We start from the raw sequence: 20,239 nt of genomic DNA on the forward strand, positions 1-20,239 counted from the left end.
TTTTTTGGATTTATGCTTATAAAAAGACGAAGCTATTTGCCAATGGGGAAGAAAAATAAACTGGATTTCCCTTTGAATCGAATTTATTTAATTGTTTTTTCTGACCCCATTGGAAAATTGTTTTTTCTTGTTATAAGCATCAACATTACAAAATTTTGTTAGATTTCTCTGAAAACAAGTAATTTTGCTTCTGAAGTAAATGTATCTCCTTTTAAGAATGTTTAGATATTTTTACTGGAAAACAAGACAAAAATACTTTTTTGCAGTGTATCCTCTCCAACTCACCCGTTCTGTTTTAGTTTTTGGTTTTTTATTAAAATATTGTTTTGTAAACAAATTTATGCTTGGAAACAATTTATACTTGTCTACAAAACTAATTTCATTTAAGCTTTTATATAAAAAAGATAATGAGAAACATAAATTAATTCAAGTGTGTCCAAACTTTAACTGCAGATAGTCTGATATTTGTGTTGTCACTGTGTCTTTGCTTCTGCAACCTTTACTGATATGAGACGTGCTGTAACATGCTGATATGATAGTGTGAAAAGTACACAGATCATATGATAGCTTTCACATTGAAACTCTAATAATGGACCTATCATATGAGTAGCACAATGGTTTTCTGGGGTGATATATTACTGCCTTTAACTGCCCAAAATATGCTGCTGAATAACACAGTATGAGCACTGTTAACAGCTGAATATAAAACATTCAAACAAAGTAATAATGCTGTGAGTCTACCTGTACACATTGAGTAGGGTGACACAGACAGGTGATATTTGTCAATAACACTGACTGTGTTTTGGTTTGTTAGTTCTTTCCCATTTGCCCCCATTCTACCTCCCCTTTCTGTTCAAATGGAGCGGATATCATCAGACGAGCACTAAAAGTCACAAGAGAAAGCGATGTCAAGGTACTGAAGCCCATAGATTCATGATCAACTCCTTATAGATGCTCAGTTGCCCCCCCCCCCCCCCCATGCTCATTAGAAATACTCCTCATTAGCTTTCATCTTATTTTCTACATGTTACTAATTCTTCAACCCAAAAGGGTTCTTCAAGATATGGTTCTAAGTAAAACTATTAAGGTCAGAACCTTTGAAGAACCATCTTTCTTTAGATTGTACACTGAGAATAGAAGGGTGAATCTCACGAAACCTGTCAAGAACATGTCCAGGACATATTTCACCTCAAAATAAGAAGGAAGAAGCCTTTTTGTGTTTTCATGACTATTAAAGACCCAATTCTCAGTACTCTAAATATAATGTATTAATTAATAATATGTACTGTAAGGGATACAGGTCATTCACAAAATAAACCCTGACAGGGTGATTATGACCCCAATGCAGAGCAGGCTTTGTCCCACTTATTCATGGCTGCTTACCAAATAAACTGTTAAATGGACATGAAATAATGATTTGCGTTGAAATGACGTTATTATGTGAGACCAAAGGCCGCGGAGTCTCTAGAAACGCCATCAGAGATCTGATGATGTTTATTTTGCACAAATGACTGGTTAACTGCTCATTACCCAGCTTATTGCACGACTGTTTGCCAAATAAATAAATAAATACATGGACATGAAATAATGATTTGACTTGAAATTACATTATTATGTGAGAAAAAGAGACAGCTGAGTCTCCAGAAACACCCATAATTCCACCTCCGGTTTGCGTCAGAGATCTGATGGTGTTTATTTAGCAAAAAATACCGGCTGACTGCTCATTATACTGCTTATTTCACGACTGCTTGCAGTCCATAAATGGACATGAAATTATGAATTGAGTTGAAATTACGTTAATGAAAGAAGAAAGAGACTGCAGAGTATCCAGAAAAACCCATAATGCCAGTGGTATTCCAATAGTATTCACTGTGATGCCTTTAATTTCCCCTGAATTATATTGCAGTATTACATTACTGTAATACAGTAAAAAATTTCAGTATTACGCTAATGAGAATTTGCAGGGGAAAATTAGTTCAACTGTATAGAAATCAGTTGTACAAAAATAATGTCAGAATAAAAAAAAATAAACAAATGGGCTGCTTCTTTATGCAAAACAATCTTTATGCAGTTTTGTGTGTGTGTGTGTGTGAGAGAGAGAAATGTGACCTGACCATGTTTTCATGAGATTCACTCAGAAACATTAGATCTTTTTATTTATTTTCTGTACATTTAATCTCATTTGTTGGTGAGATGTGACCCAGAGCTGCTCTTGAGAACAGGTGAGTGGTTGCTGATGTGATTAACTCCTCCATTTCTTGTTCATGTCTCTCTTTATTGTAAGAGAGAATGACAGGTGGCTTTTCAGTGCGTTCGCTTTAAGGATATTTCATCACCAAGATTCTGTGCTGTGGCACTCTTAACATCTGAAAAAGGATCCTTAGGGCAAACTGAATGTCTGTGCACTGAAAAGACATTATTTGCTTTGTGTAGTTGTGTGACTTGTGTCCTAGCCATGCCTGTGATGTGAATGTATTGCCAACATACACTTCCTGTTCATGTCATGTTCATCCATGCAGCCATTCACAGTGTGCAGCTGAGTCGCAGTCATGTTGACTGGTACAGTGATGATGAGGTCTATCTGTATAGTGATGCCACCACATCTAAGATTGCACGTACTGTCTCACAGAAGCTGGGATTTTCTAAAGGTAAGTGAATCCACTGGAGCTGAAACACTGTGTATACTGTACATGCAGTTGTGTATCTGCTTATCAATTCACATCTGTCCAACAGGGCTGTGTGCCATGGAGCGCAACATTGCTCGCACACTTTTTCAGACATTTTGGTTCTGGAAGTGTCGTTCCCATTCATACTGAGCTGTTACATTATAAAAACGTTCTAAGCCATGGACCAAACCAACCAGCTGCGAGGTGACACAACTTTGCAAGCTTTGATTTAAAACAAAAAAGTATATGAAAATCTGGCAAAAAGACAAAGATACAAGACTGTATACTTAACTTCTGCAATGAGGGAATCGAGTACAATCCAATGAAGCATTGCAAATGATGTAAACAAATAAAAAACGGTAAAAAAAAAAACCCAGAATAAAACCATTTTTTTAAGTTGTTGATTATAAGTACAGAAACTAGACGTGGACCAATAAATAGGTGCTAATAGTTGTAATAGTTTAAAAAATCTATATTATTATCGAATCGTGGCCAGTGCTGGAGGGTTCTACAGTTAGAAGGCCTTGGTTAAACAGTATAACAACGGCCTCTAGAGGTGAAATAAAACAATCACTGACTCGTTTGGAGTTTACCATGTGACTATTTAATGCACAGAGACAGACACTTAAGAAGCTGATTTAAAATATAGAGAAAAAGCCAAGGTATGTATATAGTATACATTACTATTACATATAGTCATGATTCAATAAATCTATCACACTGATTGTGTGAAGCAGTGCAAACTTATTCATTACGCGAGACGCATGTCCCGAGCATAATAAATATGGGAGCAAATTTACTGTACGGGGAATAGAGACTTCACCCGCAAGTGGTGAACCAGGTGTGGGTGAGATACGGGCAAGCTGCCGTATCTCTTCGCATCACCCGAAAACGCTCGCACACTGTCATCTGAACCAGTGTCCAAAATGAAATTGCATGAGAGAGACCCAGCGTGTGCTCTCAAAAATAATAGTTTTGAAATTTTTAATTGCAGCAAATTAAACTTCAGCATTCGATATGTTTAATATCTGTATGAATAGTGTCTATTAATGCATTGGCAATGTACACTTAAGTTTCTTTTGTCAATAAAGCTTGATATAAATTGAATCTGCCCATTTGATCCTATTATTAAAAACGTCCACTGGAAAATGGCAGAAGAAGAATTTTGCCCAACTTTAATAACAGCATGTCCACTGATTTTATGGCATGTGAACATATACTTGTCTCAAAGATCTGTACCTGTAAAATATGTATCTAATTAACTCTAGAAGCAAAAAACTGAACATTTTAATATGTTTTATATCAATAATGAAAAATAAATGATGACTAACCAATTTCTTTGCAAGTTTTTTTTAGACAAAGTACAATGTAAATATATTTATGATGATATTTTAATGTTTGTTTTAATGTACTATGATTAATTGTGATTTAATCACAGAAAACTGTTCGATTAATTAGTTGAAATGTTTTAATCGATTAAAAGCCCTAGTTCATAACTAATTGCTATTGGAGAACTGCATGTTTGCTGACAAGGTGGAGAGGATGCTAACATTTGCAGTTAGAATGTTACAGTAAGGAAAGACTTAATGTTTTAATATTGGATAAATCAATTTTAAAAATTATCGGCCGATTAATCGGGTATTGGCCTTTTCCAGCAGCTTAGATATCGGTATCTGCAAAATCCACTATCGGCCGTCCAAGGTTGTTACAAACTTTTCAGATATATACAAAAATATAATTAGTTTGAGAGTGTAGGAAGAGCGACTCAATTACGTCATTCAGAGTCGTGTTTTGTTCGCCTCGATTCTCTGATTGGTAGATTTCCCCTCAGGATCATGGGTAGTTTAGTTCTTCACCAAAAATTTTGCGATTAAATATGAGTTTTTAACAGTTAAGTTGAAATAAGTTTGACTGATTTATTCAACAGAAGCATATACCTTTGATTCACAACCTCAGTGCTCGCGGTAAGTCTATCTTTAAAGGTTTATACATTTTATCGTTTAAAGCAATTTGCGATGGGTTGACTTGTCCTTCCCAGTGTTCACGTGAAAGTTATGCCACTGAAGGTAATGCAAGTTTTCAAGAGTTTTGCGCACTTTAAAAAATGGCCAAGAGAACAGTTCTAGAATTTCCTTTGTCTTTCTTTAAAAAGAAGAGAACAAAAGGTAAGATATTGCTATGATGAGTGTACAGTTACAACGTGTACATGTTTTTAACTCAAACAGTTTTCAGGGTTTCGCCCCTTATGAAGGTAAAATAGTGTCTAAATGATTTGCATGCGCAGAGTAAGATTTGTGAAAGCGTAAATCAAGTTGCAAGCCTAAGAAAAAATATTAGCAATACTTTAATGCTTTGCATAAGTGTAATTCATGTGTTGTGAATCTGTAATTGCATATTAACACAGTAAATTTGGTGTGTATTCTTCTGACTTCCTTTTTTTCGAGCTTACACTTTTGGCACTTTTTTTGTGCCTAAACATGGCCAAAAACAGCGTTGAATCAGTCTGTATGTGTAAAATAACTACTGCTAAAATGTAAATGACTTGTGTTTGTGGCATAAATATTGTCCAGAAGTAATCTGATATACACTGTTCCGTTTTCCCTTTGTTGTGCTCACTTTTGGCATAAATTTCTCACTGAAAAGAGTTTTGCAAGCACGAGGAGGAAGGTGGGTCTACCTGCTTCTACTAACCAATCAAATGAGGTTTTCCTTGATCAGTTTACTCTGATCTGATTGGTTTCATAACATGATAGACCTCTTGTTCTTCATACGGCTCAGCGTCGTTCCTCTGGGTATCTCTCCTCACTTAAATATTAAACTGAACTTCATTTACGCTTTTACAAATCTTACTCTGTGCATGCAAACTTTTCTATCACACTTGTAACTTCATTTACACTTTTATAAATCTTACTCTGTGCATGCGAATCATTTAGGCACTATTTTACCTTCATAGCCCATAAAACGCTTTTGTGAGTAGAACAACTTTTTTACAGCACTGTTTAAGCATCTTTCATAGAAACAGCCCAAACTTCCTTTACTAGTTCAGTTATTGGAGTAGAAAAAATTTGTGTCTGTGACAGTGGACGACCGATCTAGAAAAAAACCTTTTTCATGATCATAACGTGGATTCTTTACACAAGATTCATAATAAAATACAATAACAGAGGGTAACAGGTGCATATTATGGCCATGTGTCCTAAGAGTCAACGATGAAGTGATCTATTACATTAAAAATACATTAAACAAAATGCTATTCACACAAACCATTTACCTGAATACACCTCTTCTATGATGAGCATATTTTCCATTTCTGAGTTCAAAGTCATATTGATATTTTTCTGGGGCTTAAAAGTGAAAAATGTCTTGTGGTGTCCAGAGACACAGTCTCATTAAAAGCTGAAATTCCTGAAAAATAAAATGTTGGCATGACTAGTGCAGAATAATCTTTTATTATTATTTCTTACAAAAATAAGCAGTGAAACAATTGTTTTAAAATATGATTCATATTTAAAAATGCTTTTGTCCACCAAATCAAAGTCATGGTGTAACCAACATGTAGGTAGCCATTTTGTTGTTTATGTTGGCCATAAAAAACATAAAACAGAGAGGACACCTTTAGACCTTCAAGACTGAGCATGAAGTTTTAAAAACATCTGATATTTATTTTAACATTTTTTGAAAAGGAACTTTTTGTTCAAGTCATGTGGTGGAACCCTGTGAAAAATTCATAATATTTATATACTGCTTAAAAAAATTACCTTGACAAACGTGTTTGAAAACATTTGTAATTAATGATTAAGTTGTTTAAACGCTCATATATTCATGGTGCAAAAAAAGTTTTATTACTTATACTTAATGGTTACACCACATGACAGTTTGAAAGTTTAAAGAAAATGTGTAGAAAATGCTATAAATTGGACACAGGTTTCTCATTTTAACACCTTGGACAACCTTATTTGTCAATGACAACACCATCCCCCTTGAATCTTTTTTACAAATGGACCACTGGTAATAATATAATGTACAGTAACATGTTTTATTGTCATTGGCGCATCAGTCTCCAGCAGTGGCACAAAGCTTCATCGTGGGTTTGTAGAAGAGGCTTCGCTGGATGATAAACCCCCTCAGACCACTCACATTGTGTTTGTGGTTCACGGCATCGGACAGAAGATGGACAAAGATCGCATCATCAAGAACACTGGCATGTGAGTACTCAAGAGCGCTGTTATTAATCATCAGGAAATCACTTACAGGTGAATCAAACTATAGGACAGCGGTTGATTTGTGTGAAGTCATTGAATTTCCAATCCTTCTTTCCTGAACAGTTGTGTTATTATTAACCAATATCTGCTCTTCACATGTGACTACTGTAGCTTTGATCAAAACCATATGAAATACCACATGCATACACTGTTCATTAGCACATTTTTAGTGCATTATTAATATTGCTCAGATTATAATGCTCACAGGCACAATTCACAAAGCAGATTTCTTTCATGTCGTGATACATGCACACACACACATATATATATATATATATATATATATATATATATATATATATATATATATATATATATATATATATATATATACAGTATATGTATTATCTATATTACATATAGCCTCTTCTATCCATATGATGTCATATTACATGTGTAATAATGATATGACTTGCTTGAAATTTCTTGTTAGCTACACATTTTTACACAAAATTTGCAACATTGAAACTTAAAAGTTAAAATACATTTCCACATTTAAGTGCTTGTACTATTTATATTATATATATATATATATATATATATATATATATATATATATATATATATATAGCTGTATGAATATGACCTGCAATCTCTTATTTAACACTGTGGCCATGGGAAAGTGAACATTTACAGTGACAGCAAAACATTTCAATTCCATTTTTACATGTTGTGCAAAGAATTAGATCGGCTTCTTTCAGCTTGTTGAACATGCATTTTCATTTGGGCGTTTCTAATTTTGTGTTGGATGATGACAGAGAGCAGCAGAGTGTGCCAAGCGCATGAGTCGTTGTCATGGTAACCAGTTAGATTATGAGCAGATTGCTGCAGATTGATAGAATGAAAATATCGTCAAATCATCATGCAACGCAATAAAATATCTTCCCTTCCCTGCAATCGATACCAGACACGATATCAAGAAGGACGTTGACGATATTTAATTTCAAAGAAAAAGAAATCAGTGAGCCTAACAGATGAAACCGGGACATTATTACATTTTTTAGAGAAATGACAGGACACTGGGACACACCTCGTTAAACCAGGACTGACTTCTGGTCACCCTAGTTTTCTACCTGCTTTGCTTCTCTCCATGATGTACTGTAGTGATTCCCTCCTGCTCTGTCTTGCTAATGTAATGAGGGCAATAGACCATCTGCTAGTGCAGTCGCCACCTAGTGGCATCTTAATGTTAATGTGATAGCGGGTTTAAAAATCTATCGCAACAATAACAAAAACTAAATATTTTTAAAGATTCTTTTTATTTTAGTTTAGTTTTTTCAGAGCCATGAAAATTTATTTTAGTTTCAGTTTTGCAATTATGTTGATTTTTATTTTATTTCAGTTTTCGAAAATGTTTTTTTACTTTTCGTTTTCATTTTAGTTTACGATAATAACTTTGGTCTACTGACAATGTCACAGGAGATTTATGTAATTTGTGTGTCATTTCCAACATAAAAATTCTGTGTTGTGTTTTATAGAATTAAATGACGCTGATGGAAATGACATTTTTAACATTTTTGAAATTAAATGGGCGACTCATTTGACTGAAATTTCACAGCTAACATTTTATGTATCCTAAATACACACAATTAAATAATGTTTTTGTGTAATTTGGCAAAATTACAGCTTGATTGGAAATTACAGCCATTAAAAATATTCTGCTCACAAGTGATATTTCTCTTGATTTTTCTTTGCTTTGTCTCATATTTCAAGCGTGCTCTTCACTGACACTTTTGTCCACTTGATTAACATGTACACTAACTTTTGATAAAACTTTATTAGGAGCAAAATGATGCCACAACTGTGGGCCAGTCGTAATTTTTGAAAAAAATGTACACAATAAATATTGAGATGGTTTGTTTATTTCACTCCTTGTTTAGATGATCATTGTTTTAAACATGTAATTATTGATATTTTATGATGCATTTTCATCATTTCATATTAAAGTCTGGGTGTGGGACAAGACTAAAACAATAAAATCTGTAAAGAAAAGGTAAATGATGCAGACCTGGTAAAGAGTTTCTAAGTCAGTTTTAATGTGATCTTCATTTAACAAAAAGAAAACAAATCTGTTTGTTATAATTCAAATCAGCCGTTGACACATGAAATTGCCCAAAGGTGAAGAATCACCCGTGTGTGTGTGTGTGTGTGTGTGTGTGTGTGTGTGTGTGTGTGTGTGTGTGTGTGTGTGTGTGTGTGAGTTGGTTTTTGTGGTTTGAGGAAATTTGTTTAGGTTACACACTAGTAATTATGAGGGTATTACTCTATAAAGGTGGTTTACGAGGACACCCCTAGTGTCACTATAATTCAAACGGCTTAAGAAAAACATACTAAACAATGTTTTTTTTTTTTTTATATATATATAAAAATGTTAAGTTTAGGGGTAGGGAATAAAATATATAGTTTGTACAGTATAAAACTCAATGTCTGTGGAGAGTCCTCGTAATGATAGGAGTACCAACGTGTGTGTTTGTGTTTGTGTGTTCAGGCTGCGTGAAGCTGTGAGGAAGATGGAGGAGAAGCACTTTACACAACAAACACAGGAGCATGTGGAGTTTCTGCCCGTTGAGTGGCGATCTAAACTTGCTTTAGATGGCGGTAAGACATTCACCACAACACTGCAACTGCTGTCTGTCTGTCTGCATTCACTCAGAGCAGCTGCTGTCAACACACACACACACACACACACACACTCTTTTAATGGACAACATTAACAAAAACATGTCACTCGTTTGTCATCTTCTAGTCCTCGATCAGCTGTGTAAACAAAACAGCACAAACAATGAAATGCACTAATATTTATAAAGTAATGCTGAGCGAAAAATACATTAGCTGTTTAATTCATGTTTTGACATGAGTGTGATTACAAGAGTTCTCTTCTTCATACTGTTTACAGACACAGTTGAGTCCATCACACCAGATAAAGTGAGAGGATTGAGAGATTTACTCAACAGCAGTGCCATGGACATCATGTACTACACCAGCCCGCTCTACAGAGATGAGGTAACACACATTTTACATTGAAAATCAAATCCTGTCATTATTTAATCACCCTCATGTTGTTCCAAACCTGTATGACTTTCTGTCTTTGGTGTAATATAAAAGGAAAATAGCAGAATGTTCAAGCTGTTTGCACCAGCTGTGTGTAAGGTCTTGCTTAAACTGGGATGTAAAGTTTAAACTAAGGCTCTAGTAACTACTACGTGCTTAATTTGGTTGCACCGCCAGTTCTTAGGGCAAGACATCTCTTGTAGTTCCTTAGCTCTCCGTAAAGCAATGTGTTGTCATTAATATAACGTTTACCTTTATTGATCCAATAAGCAGCCTTCAAATTTGTAAACAGAAGTGTTATCTTGTTACGGTTGATGTTCAAACCTTTTTTGTATCATGTAACTGTCAGTGGTTATTACAGTTATTACATTTCCATTGAAATTTGAAGCTTAAAAAATAAGTAGGCTAAATATAATGAATAGTATATTTAAATATGTCAATAATAATGTTAAGGAAATGTATCTAAAATTAACTGGGGCAGTAAATAAATGCTAATACAGCAGACTGGAAGAATTTATATTTCTTCATTTTAATATCCTACAATGGCAAGAAAAAGTATGTGAACATTTTGGAATTAGCTGGTTTTCTGCATTAATTGGTCATAAAATGTGATCTTATCTTCATCAAAGTCACAAGTATAGACAAACACAATGTGCTTAAGCTAACAACACACAAACAATTATAATATTTAATGTCTTTATCCCATTAAACATTCACAGTGCTTTGGAATAAGTAAGTAAACCCCTAGACTAAAGATGTCACCAAAAGATAAGGATTTGGCAAACCTGGCATCCAATTAATGAAACTAGATTGAAGGTGTGGGTCAGAGCTATTTTGACTTATAAAAAGCACTAAAACATTTTGAGTTTGCTATTCACAAGAAGCATCTGCTGACATGAACCATGACTTGCAAAAAAATAGATTTCAGAAGACCTACGATCAAGAATTGTTGCTTTATATAAAGCTGGAAAGGGTTACAAATTTATCTCAAAGAGCTTATTTATTCATCTGTCCACAGTTAGACAAACTGTCTATAAATGGAGATGATTTAGTACTGTGGCTACTCTCACTAGAAGTGACCGTCTAGTCAAGATGACTCAAAGGGCACATTGTAGAATGCCCAATGAGGTAAAAGAAGAACCCTAGATCGACAGCTAAAGACTTGAAGGAATCACTGGAACTGGTTAACATCTCTGTTCATGAGTCTACTATACGGAAAACATTAAACAGGCATGTGTTCATGGCAGAACACCACAAAGAAAGCCGCTGTTTTCCAACAAAAATATTGCTGCACACCTAAAGTTTGCCAAAGACCACCTTGACGTGGACTGATGAAACTAAGGTCGAATTGTTTGGGAAGAACACGGAGCTCTACGCATGCAGTAAAAAGGGCACCGCATACCAAAATGAAAACATCATCCCAACGGTGAAGTATGGTGGAGGGAGCATCATGATTTGGGGCTGCTTTGCTGCTTCGGGGCCTGGACCACTTGCCATCATTGAGGGAAAATGAATACCCAAGTTTATCAAGATATCCAACAGGATAATGTCAGGGTGGCTGTGCGCCAGCTGAAGCTCAGTAAAAGTTGGGTGCTGCAGCAGGACAATGACCCTAAACATTGAAGTAAATCCACTACAGAATGGCTTAAAAACAAGAGATGCAGTAGAATGACCTGAAGAGAGTCGTTCACACCAGACATCCTAAGAATATATCTGAGCTGAAGCAGTTCTGTAAGGAAGAATGATCCAAAATTCCTTCTGAACGTTGTGCAGGTCTAATCCGCAGCTACCGGAAACGCTTGGTTGAGGTTATTGCTGCCGAAGGAGGATTGACCAATTATTAAATCAAAGGGTTCACTTACTTTTTCCACAGCACTGTGAATGTTTAATGGGATGTGTTCAATAAAGACATGAAAGATTATAATTGGTTGTATGTTGTTAGCTTAAGCACATTGTGTTGGTCTAAACTTGTGAAGATGAGATTAGTTCTGATGTTTAATGAAGATGAGATCACATTCTGTAATCAATTAATGCAGAAAACCAGATAATTCCAAAGGGTTCGCATACTTTTTCTTGCCACTGTATATGTTTTGTATGTGAAACTTGGCATGCCAGTTACACTGGCTGATGTGCAAAGGATTGTACACATTTAACCAGTTTCATCTAGAAGAGCTGCTAAGAAGTATTTAAAATAATGTTCTCTCTTAGAAATGAGTGCAAATGTCAACATCATCATACAGTATATGTCTTAAGTCTGTCACTCAAAACATGAGCTCATTGATGTTATTCAATAAGTTCGATTTTTTTTTTTTTTTTATTACGATCGTTACTTCTGGACAGAGATGTCGGTAAATATTTAGTTTATACATAGGATTACATTTCACCTAGGTTTATTGGTGCAACACTTGAATATTTAGTAGTGTGTAAATTGTAACTTTGTGCCCATGTACGCAATAACGAGTCTTAAGTTGTAAAGCTTCAAAAAGGACAAAAGTTATCATGAAAGTATTATAGAATAGTCCATATGACTTGTGCGCTATGTTCGTAGTCTTCTGAAGTCACACGATAGCTTTGTGAGGAACAGACTGAGTTTTAAGTTGTCAGTCATTGAAAATCTTCCCCTCTGCTGCAGCTTTCTAATCTCATTCTCTATTCTGCATACGGCACACACAAGAACAGTAACATCAGTGATATAAATGAAACCTGGAGCAATGTGTGTTTCATGGGAAAAATAACTGCATAAAGATTTGGAATAACTTGACCAAACATTTGGGGGAGGGGGAATTTACAGCTTACTATTCCATTATGTGGTTAATAAGACACTCTGACTTTCTTCCTCTCAGATCACTAAAGGTTTGACACAAGAGCTGAACCGCCTGTACTCTCTCTTCTGCTCACGTAACCCTGGATTTGAGAGGAGAGGAGGTAAAGTATCAATAATCTCTCACTCACTGGGCTGTGTGATCACCTTTGACATCTTGACAGGATGGGATCCGGTCCGCTTCTGTCTGCAAGAACATCAGGAACAGCTGGAGGGAGAAGATCTGCCTTGGACAAGTTATGAAGAACGCCACCTGCTGGAGGAGGTGCAGCTTACCAGACAGAGGTGCCACTGTCTCATATTCACATCCGTTTAAAAGAATACCACAATGTTGATTACCATGGGAAATTATTTTGAAAAAATTACAGTAATATATTTTCAGCAGAAGTTGACTGGGCCAATGTTCTGGAGGGTTTGAAAGCAGAAATGTTAAGCTTGTATGTTTTTAAAAAGTACTTAATTAGCCATTAAAAAAACGTTTTAGCTGTGAAGTAAATCAACCTACTTTTCTAGGTGGACAAATGTCATGTGAATGGAGTTTGTTCTATGCAGAAAAGTGCTTGACTAATAGTTACATCACATCCCATTGTGGTTTTCTTGAGTGTATCAGGGTAATTCTCATGAATCTAAGCTTGAACCACGGCAGTAGGAATTTATATAAAATTCTGTTCTGAAACTTGAACACAATAGATACACTCAGTAGATGTGCTCCATCTTGCACAAAGAGATTACAACAGATTTCATTTTATTCATTTTATTTTAGATTTGTAAAGAATTTTCTAGTTCAGATCTCTCCATTAACCATAGTTTTAGTTTTTTGACTAAATCGTTCATTAAATTTCGTCAATATTTCATCATGTCAAATTCATTAATTTTTGTCAGTTTTACTTGGACTAAAATGGCATATACATTTGTCAACAAAAATAACAATTTATTTTATAATAACATGCAAAATGGCAAAAAGTGTCAAACTGTAACAGACCAAACTTTAATCAAATGTTCAAATATTTAGAAAAAAGTATAAACATTTCAACATATAGCATATATAACTGTCCTGATGAATAGCATCTGATGAATATACTGAAGTATTAGCTACTTTAAGTTACTGTATTCTGATTTCTTCATGCTTTAGAGACTGTTATTCATTTTCAGTGTTTCTTCTGCTGTTTGTGCACTGTTAATGTCTTGCAGTATTATTTTTTTCTCTTCATATTTTTGTCAACAGTATTCACGTAATCAAAAAACCCTTTGTCAACAAACATGTTCTTAATGGATGAATTTCGATACATCGTGAACCAAAAAGATGAAGAACCATATCGAAGCAAATCTCGATATTTCAGCATTTGCAACATTGTTTTTGGTCAATGTGTTCATAAATGAAATGACCAGTCAAACATCATAATCTCTCTATCGCTTGATTTTACCACTACTGCGCTTTTTTCTACAGTGTTTACAGGGTTCACAAAAGGTCCTTAAAGTGCTTGAATTTAGCTTTTAGAAATGTAAGCACTGGAATACCTGTAAAATTGCCTTGTTTTGATGAAAAGTGCTTGAGATTAAAGCGGATCGTTTCCTCTGTGTAATGTGTGTCCATCAAAGACGAGGCGACTCCACTTTCATTGAATAATGTTTCTTAATATCCTTTCTGTTCTGTCGCAGTCAGATAAAAATGTCAAAATAAGTAATAATTTTAATCACAAATAGCACAGATGCGCAAAAAAACAAAAAAGAGAGAGAATTATATAGTTAATAACCAGAACTCAGATGCACGTTGAATGCTTAAAGTGACAGTAACCTTTTTAGTGCTTTTAATACAAATGAATGTAAACTGTTATTACTTGTACATTTCTAACAGTGATAGCTCATATCATTATTATATATACAATTTCATGATATAATATTAAATGATGAAATTTGTATATATAAAAAATGTGATTATAATAATGATGACAAACAAATTATTAAAATATAAATATTCAGTTTCACATATTTTTCAGGACAGGTTCTATTCAGTTCTGTTGCTTGTTCTGCACCTGATCAGCCTGAATGTAGCTCACTATTTTAGAAGGTTCATTTGTTTGTGATCTTTTCTTACAGAGAAATGTAAATGAGCAACTCTTATTATTTAAACTTTGAGCATTTATATTGTGTATTAAAGAACTTTATTTTGATTAGAAATTATAAAATCGTCATACTTTGTCATTTTTTATTTTATTTTTTTATAATAAGCTTTTAGTATTTTTGGCCCAGGTTTTTTGTTTTGCGGTAATGAGAATTTATTTCATACATATTACAGAAAATGTCAATAAAAATTTGGAACATTTTTTCGAATACATCTTGATAATGTTATTTTAAACCTCCCTTTTTAAGTTCCAAAAAAAAAAAAAAAAAAATTAACTTGAAATAAATTCTTGTGTGATGTGAATGAAATCAGTTTTTCATGTGAATAACCCATCATGCGAAAGTTACTGGTTTTATGTGATCATGACTTTGCAGTTGAAAGATTGTATATTTTACACAACTTTACACAGACAAACTCAGACAAACTAACCTTGTATTGAACCTGGAAGATTTCTTTTCATTTCAGATCAAAACATCATCCTGCCATTGTTAATCTTTTTTTTTATTTGTGTCTGTGACAGATTACAAGAACTGCAGGATCAACTTCAGGGTCTTAAGGCTTCAAAACTCGGACCTTCCCCTACATTAAAGTTTAAGGTGATATATTGAAGTTCACATGGTGATCAGTTCACCTACATAAATAACACTTCTTAGACATCTTTAATTGAGAAGCACCATCATTGAATTGCAGGTGGAGAATTTCTTCTGCATGGGATCTCCTCTGGCTGTGTTCCTGGCTTTGAGAGGGATCCGACCAGGAAACACAGGATTCCAGGACCACATCATGCCCAAATCCATCTGCCAGCGCTTCTTCAACATCTTCCACCCTACAGATCCTGTGGTTAGAGGACTGTTCAGTCTGTTTTCTCAGTACACTGTGACCTATCAACTGATTTAGTATTTTTGTGTGTGTTTTTGTAACATATATTTTACTGTCTGTCAGGCCTATCGACTGGAGCCTCTTGTTTTAAAACACTACAGTAATATTGCTCCTGTTCAAATACACTGGTAAGTCTTCATATGGCATTTTATGGATCTTAGAATTATCTTACCTGGCTGAAATGTGCACATCCAGATGTTTTGACAAAAACAAAAAAGTCACTATCATATCAACATTGAAATGTTGTTTACCAAATGTCATACATAATAAATTGAGTATTTGTGTATGTTTTTAATAACCTGATGAACTTTCCGTGTAGGTGTAACACCATCAGCCCCACTCCATATGATGAGATCAGACCTACATATTTAAACTTGAGTAAAGACTCCATGTCAGACGCAGAGAGCAGTCCAAGCCCCAGCACCTCACCTGTACTAACCAGGAGACACTACGGAGAGTCCATCACCAACCTGGGCAAAGCCAGCATACTAGGTACTGATAGTGAAATATACCTCCATGTACCTCCATGTTGCAATTAAGCACCACCTGAGGATCTTAGCTTTTCATGGACACCTAGATTGAGCTTCTAGTCCGCTCAGAGGACGAGATATTCAACGAAACAATGGGGAAGATGTGTGCAGGCACAAAATAGACTGAATGTCTATGGACGAGCCCATGGCGAGTGCTCAGCTGCCTTAGAGCACCACCTGCATTTCAGACCTGTTTATTGTGATGGACAGTGATGGAAGAATAAAATCCCTAGTACTTGCTGCCATCTAGTGGAATGAACACTTTTTGTAAGGAGAAAGAGCAAACAGAGCCTGAATCACAGACTTATAAAGACAGGATAAAAACAAAATAAATGTGTGTTTATCATAAGATTGTAAACATATACAATATTATTTATGAATAATCTGGGGGGGTCTGTAAAATTAGACCAATATTTTGCAATTAGTCCACTGGTGAACTTTTAAATTTGGGTGTGAAAAATGCAGGTGGCAGCCAACCTGTAGGGTTAAAACAACAGTCATATTGAATGGGACATTCACTTGCTGTTCTCTGCTGTGTTTTTGCAGGTGCTGCAAGTATTGGTAAAGGCATTGGAGGGATTTTATTTTCTCGATTCTCTCGCTCGCCCAGTCTGCCATCAGCACTGGATTCTGGGATTGGTGAAAGTGAAGAAACTCAAAGCCCTTACACATTTTCATCCATATCTCCATCCTCTTCATCTTTGTTTGATACATCAGGTGTGTGTGTACACTCAGTGGTTTGTATTTTCTTAAAGCTGGAGTGTGTCATTTCTGCGCCACCTAACGAAATTGCAAATGTAAACATCGTTTCGAAACAACTTTGTGAATACACCTTTCATCTGCCATTGGTCAAACTAACTGATAGTCCCGCCCCAAACTCACGCCGTTGGTTGAGCCAGTGTTGTTGTGTCGGAGTGGACGGTTTGCTCAAAACAAACAGAGGAATGCTAAAAGTGCCACAGTGCCATCATCCTACCAATGGTTTATTAATAAGCGTTTCTGCAAAAAAAAAACTTACATCAGCTTTAATGCAGTGAGATTATCAAGTATGTTTGACCTTATAGGAATAGTTCCACCACAAGTGAACATTCTGTCATTATTTACTGGCACTTATGTTTTTCTAAACCCGTATGACTTTCTTTCTTCTGTGAAACACAAAATTAGATTAAATGTAAGGAAACAAAAAAAGCAGCATAAAAGTATCATAAAAGTAGTCCTGTGCCCTATTTTCCAAGTCTTATCATACATTTTGTGTTCTTTGGATTTAAGGTGTTATTCACTGGTAATCTTTCCCTCTGCCGGTGCTCTCAAATCTCATTCGTGCAAACGCATTTTCACCAGGTTTATATCAATGATACCAAATGCCACTGGTTCTAACTGGTTGTTTTATATCTTCTAGTTGAGATGGAGCATCGCATTGACTATGAACTGCGGGAGGGTCTGGTGGAGAGCCGTTATTGGTCAGCAGTAACCTCCCACACGGCCTATTGGACCTCTCATGACGTCGCTCTTTTCTTGCTGACCTTCATATACAAACCTGTGTAGCAAAAACGGCACTTCCACAAGCCCTCTTAAAGAGACACACATGCACAAAGACCCCCATCCTGTCCAATCCCTTCACTTTGGCTCCCTACGTCACTTAAGTACACTTGGTGCCTCACACTTGGAGTTTGTTCCCTAAACCTTCCCATACTGATAAAAGGGAGGCTGGACTATGCAAAACCTGTGCGGATTTAAATTGCAACTCCTAAACTTTGATTTAGTGACAGTAACACAGAATATAGAGCTCAAGTCCAAAGAACTAGTATACAGTAGTATAGTAAAGAACATATAGTACATACTGTATATGCACTAGACAGGCTTGCACAATTTTGAATTATAGAGTAGAAATGTATTTCACATACTTCAAACACCTCTAGCGGTCAAAGATGAATTTCTGTACTTAGACTGTAATACTTCCCCTAATAAATGCTGGCACTTATTTTGATGTGTACATATATGAATATATTTTTAGATCGATTGTGTTTCATTGTTTAAAAAAAAATCTGTTTTTGGTTTGTCCTGAGGGATCAGTGTCTATTTATTGCAATAACATATGCAACATATATAGATAAGGTGAAGCAATAAACAATGATTATTTTTATGCAAGAGGGTACTGAAACATTCATCATTGCATCCTATACTGTGATGTCATTGAACCTTATTGATTGTTTTGACACAATACACATGATTATGGATGGTCGGGCAGATATATCAACTTTCTGCTGTAATTATTTTTGTAGACAAATTTGTACATTTTTAGCTGTGACCAATAGAAAATAATAATAATATAAAGATGCTAAATCATAAAAAGGGATTCTATGGCCTACATTCAAGAAAAATGATATGCCTCATGTCTTTAAAAAAGTACTTTTATGTTTCTTTATGTTTCCGTGGGTTTAATACTGATCATATGTAGACTTTGTAGGGCTCAAGACTGTTTCTTGTGTAGTTTGATGTCCCTGTTTCTCTGTAACCAGCTTCTCAGGATGCATTTGACCTTCAGCCATTATTTGTTTACATGACAAGCCAATGTAATTTATAGGTCACATGTGGTGTTGATGCTACTGATACTTTTGTTTTAGCTGTCTGTTCACTTTCTGCACTTTAAGAAGTTTTAGGAATTAGTCTCAACATTTAAAGCAGATATGTTTTGCTATTAAAGGAACAATTTTAATTTTAAATGATTAACAGTTAGTCCAATTAAACTAGACCGATTACACACAGATGACATTGTGATAGGAATATTTTTTTTTTCTATTATGCTGGACATCTCTATAGAGCCATTGCTTTTGCAAAAGTGCACATATATAGTTGTTTAACTGTTGTCATAGCTGCATTGCTCTTACCTGTATGATAATTATCAGTACATGTTTTTAAATATGCATCTCAATGTGTTTCATTACATTGTCTTGTCTTGGGTCTATATATGTTGTTAAAGGATGCTTGTTTCAGCATATATACTGTAGTGCTATCTTGTAAATGTCAAAAAATGATTAATGCCATTATCCAGATTTGTCTATATAAACCAGCAAACATCAAAATAATATCCAAAATGACTCTTATGTAAATTTATTTGAATCAATATCTTGACAAGCTGAGAGGTGAGGTTACATACTGTACTGTTACAACTTACAACACAAATGCAATTTTTCTGTTTTAGGTACAAACTGTATTAACTTAGAACATCATACAGTGTCAACATTGCTCTGTATTTTATCAACATTCTTCTTTCCAGTGGTCAAATAAAGAAGTAAAGTGGGTCAGTGTGAAATATGATGAAATGTGTGAGATAAGTAAAAGGTATTTTAAAATGATCTGAAAATAATTATTTTAGTAGATTGAAATATGGATTAAATACACACCATAATAATAGGCACAATGCATTCAGAGAGCATTCAGACCCTTTCATTTTTTTCACATTTTGTTATGTTGCGGCCTTATGCTAAAATGCTTAAAATTAATATTATTATTTTGTGACAAAGCAAAAACCAGATTTTTGATAACTTTGCAAATTTTTTGGGGGGGGGGGTGAGGTCTGGAAAGCTCAGCAAGTATTGACACTGACTACCACCCCTGGAGTCTCCAGTTCCAATCCAGCGCATGCTGAGTGACTCCAGCCAGGTCTCCTAAGCAACCAAATTGGCCTGGTTGCTAGGGAGGGTAGAGTCACATGGGGTAACCTCCTCGTGGTTGCTATAATGTGGTTCTCACTCTCGGTGGGGCGTGTAGTGAGTTGTGCGTGGATGCCGCAGAGAATAGCGTGGGCCTCCACACGCGCTACGTCTCCGCAGTAACGCGCTCAACAAATCACGTGATAAGATGCGCAGATTGACGGTCTCAGATGCGGAGGCAACTGAGATTCATCC

The 20,239-nt window shown here is 35.3% G+C and overlaps 1 protein-coding gene across 2 annotated transcripts in view; it reads left to right on the plus strand.

Moving 5' to 3' along the window:
• The window catches only part of ddhd1a (DDHD domain containing 1a), a 33,238-nt gene extending 13,594 nt beyond the window's left edge, over positions 1-19,644 (plus strand). The window contains exons 3-14 of one of the 2 annotated variants that reach the window (XM_051723192.1): positions 815-913; positions 2,520-2,648; positions 6,724-6,871; positions 9,417-9,526; positions 9,825-9,931; positions 12,823-13,085; positions 15,443-15,518; positions 15,613-15,762; positions 15,865-15,929; positions 16,121-16,293; positions 16,878-17,048; positions 17,731-19,644. In XM_051723192.1, the coding sequence (XP_051579152.1) occupies positions 815-913; positions 2,520-2,648; positions 6,724-6,871; positions 9,417-9,526; positions 9,825-9,931; positions 12,823-13,085; positions 15,443-15,518; positions 15,613-15,762; positions 15,865-15,929; positions 16,121-16,293; positions 16,878-17,048; positions 17,731-17,876 (1,637 nt within the window). In that variant the 3' untranslated portion in view covers positions 17,877-19,644. The remainder of the gene's footprint in view (positions 1-814; positions 914-2,519; positions 2,649-6,723; positions 6,872-9,416; positions 9,527-9,824; positions 9,932-12,822; positions 13,086-15,442; positions 15,519-15,612; positions 15,763-15,864; positions 15,930-16,120; positions 16,294-16,877; positions 17,049-17,730) is intronic. The other variant, XM_051723193.1, reaches the window with a different exon arrangement.
• Positions 19,645-20,239: the final 595 nt, after the last annotated feature.

This window comes from Myxocyprinus asiaticus, chromosome 17 (genome assembly GCF_019703515.2).
Source record: "Myxocyprinus asiaticus isolate MX2 ecotype Aquarium Trade chromosome 17, UBuf_Myxa_2, whole genome shotgun sequence".
Lineage (NCBI taxonomy): Eukaryota > Metazoa > Chordata > Actinopteri > Cypriniformes > Catostomidae > Myxocyprinus > Myxocyprinus asiaticus.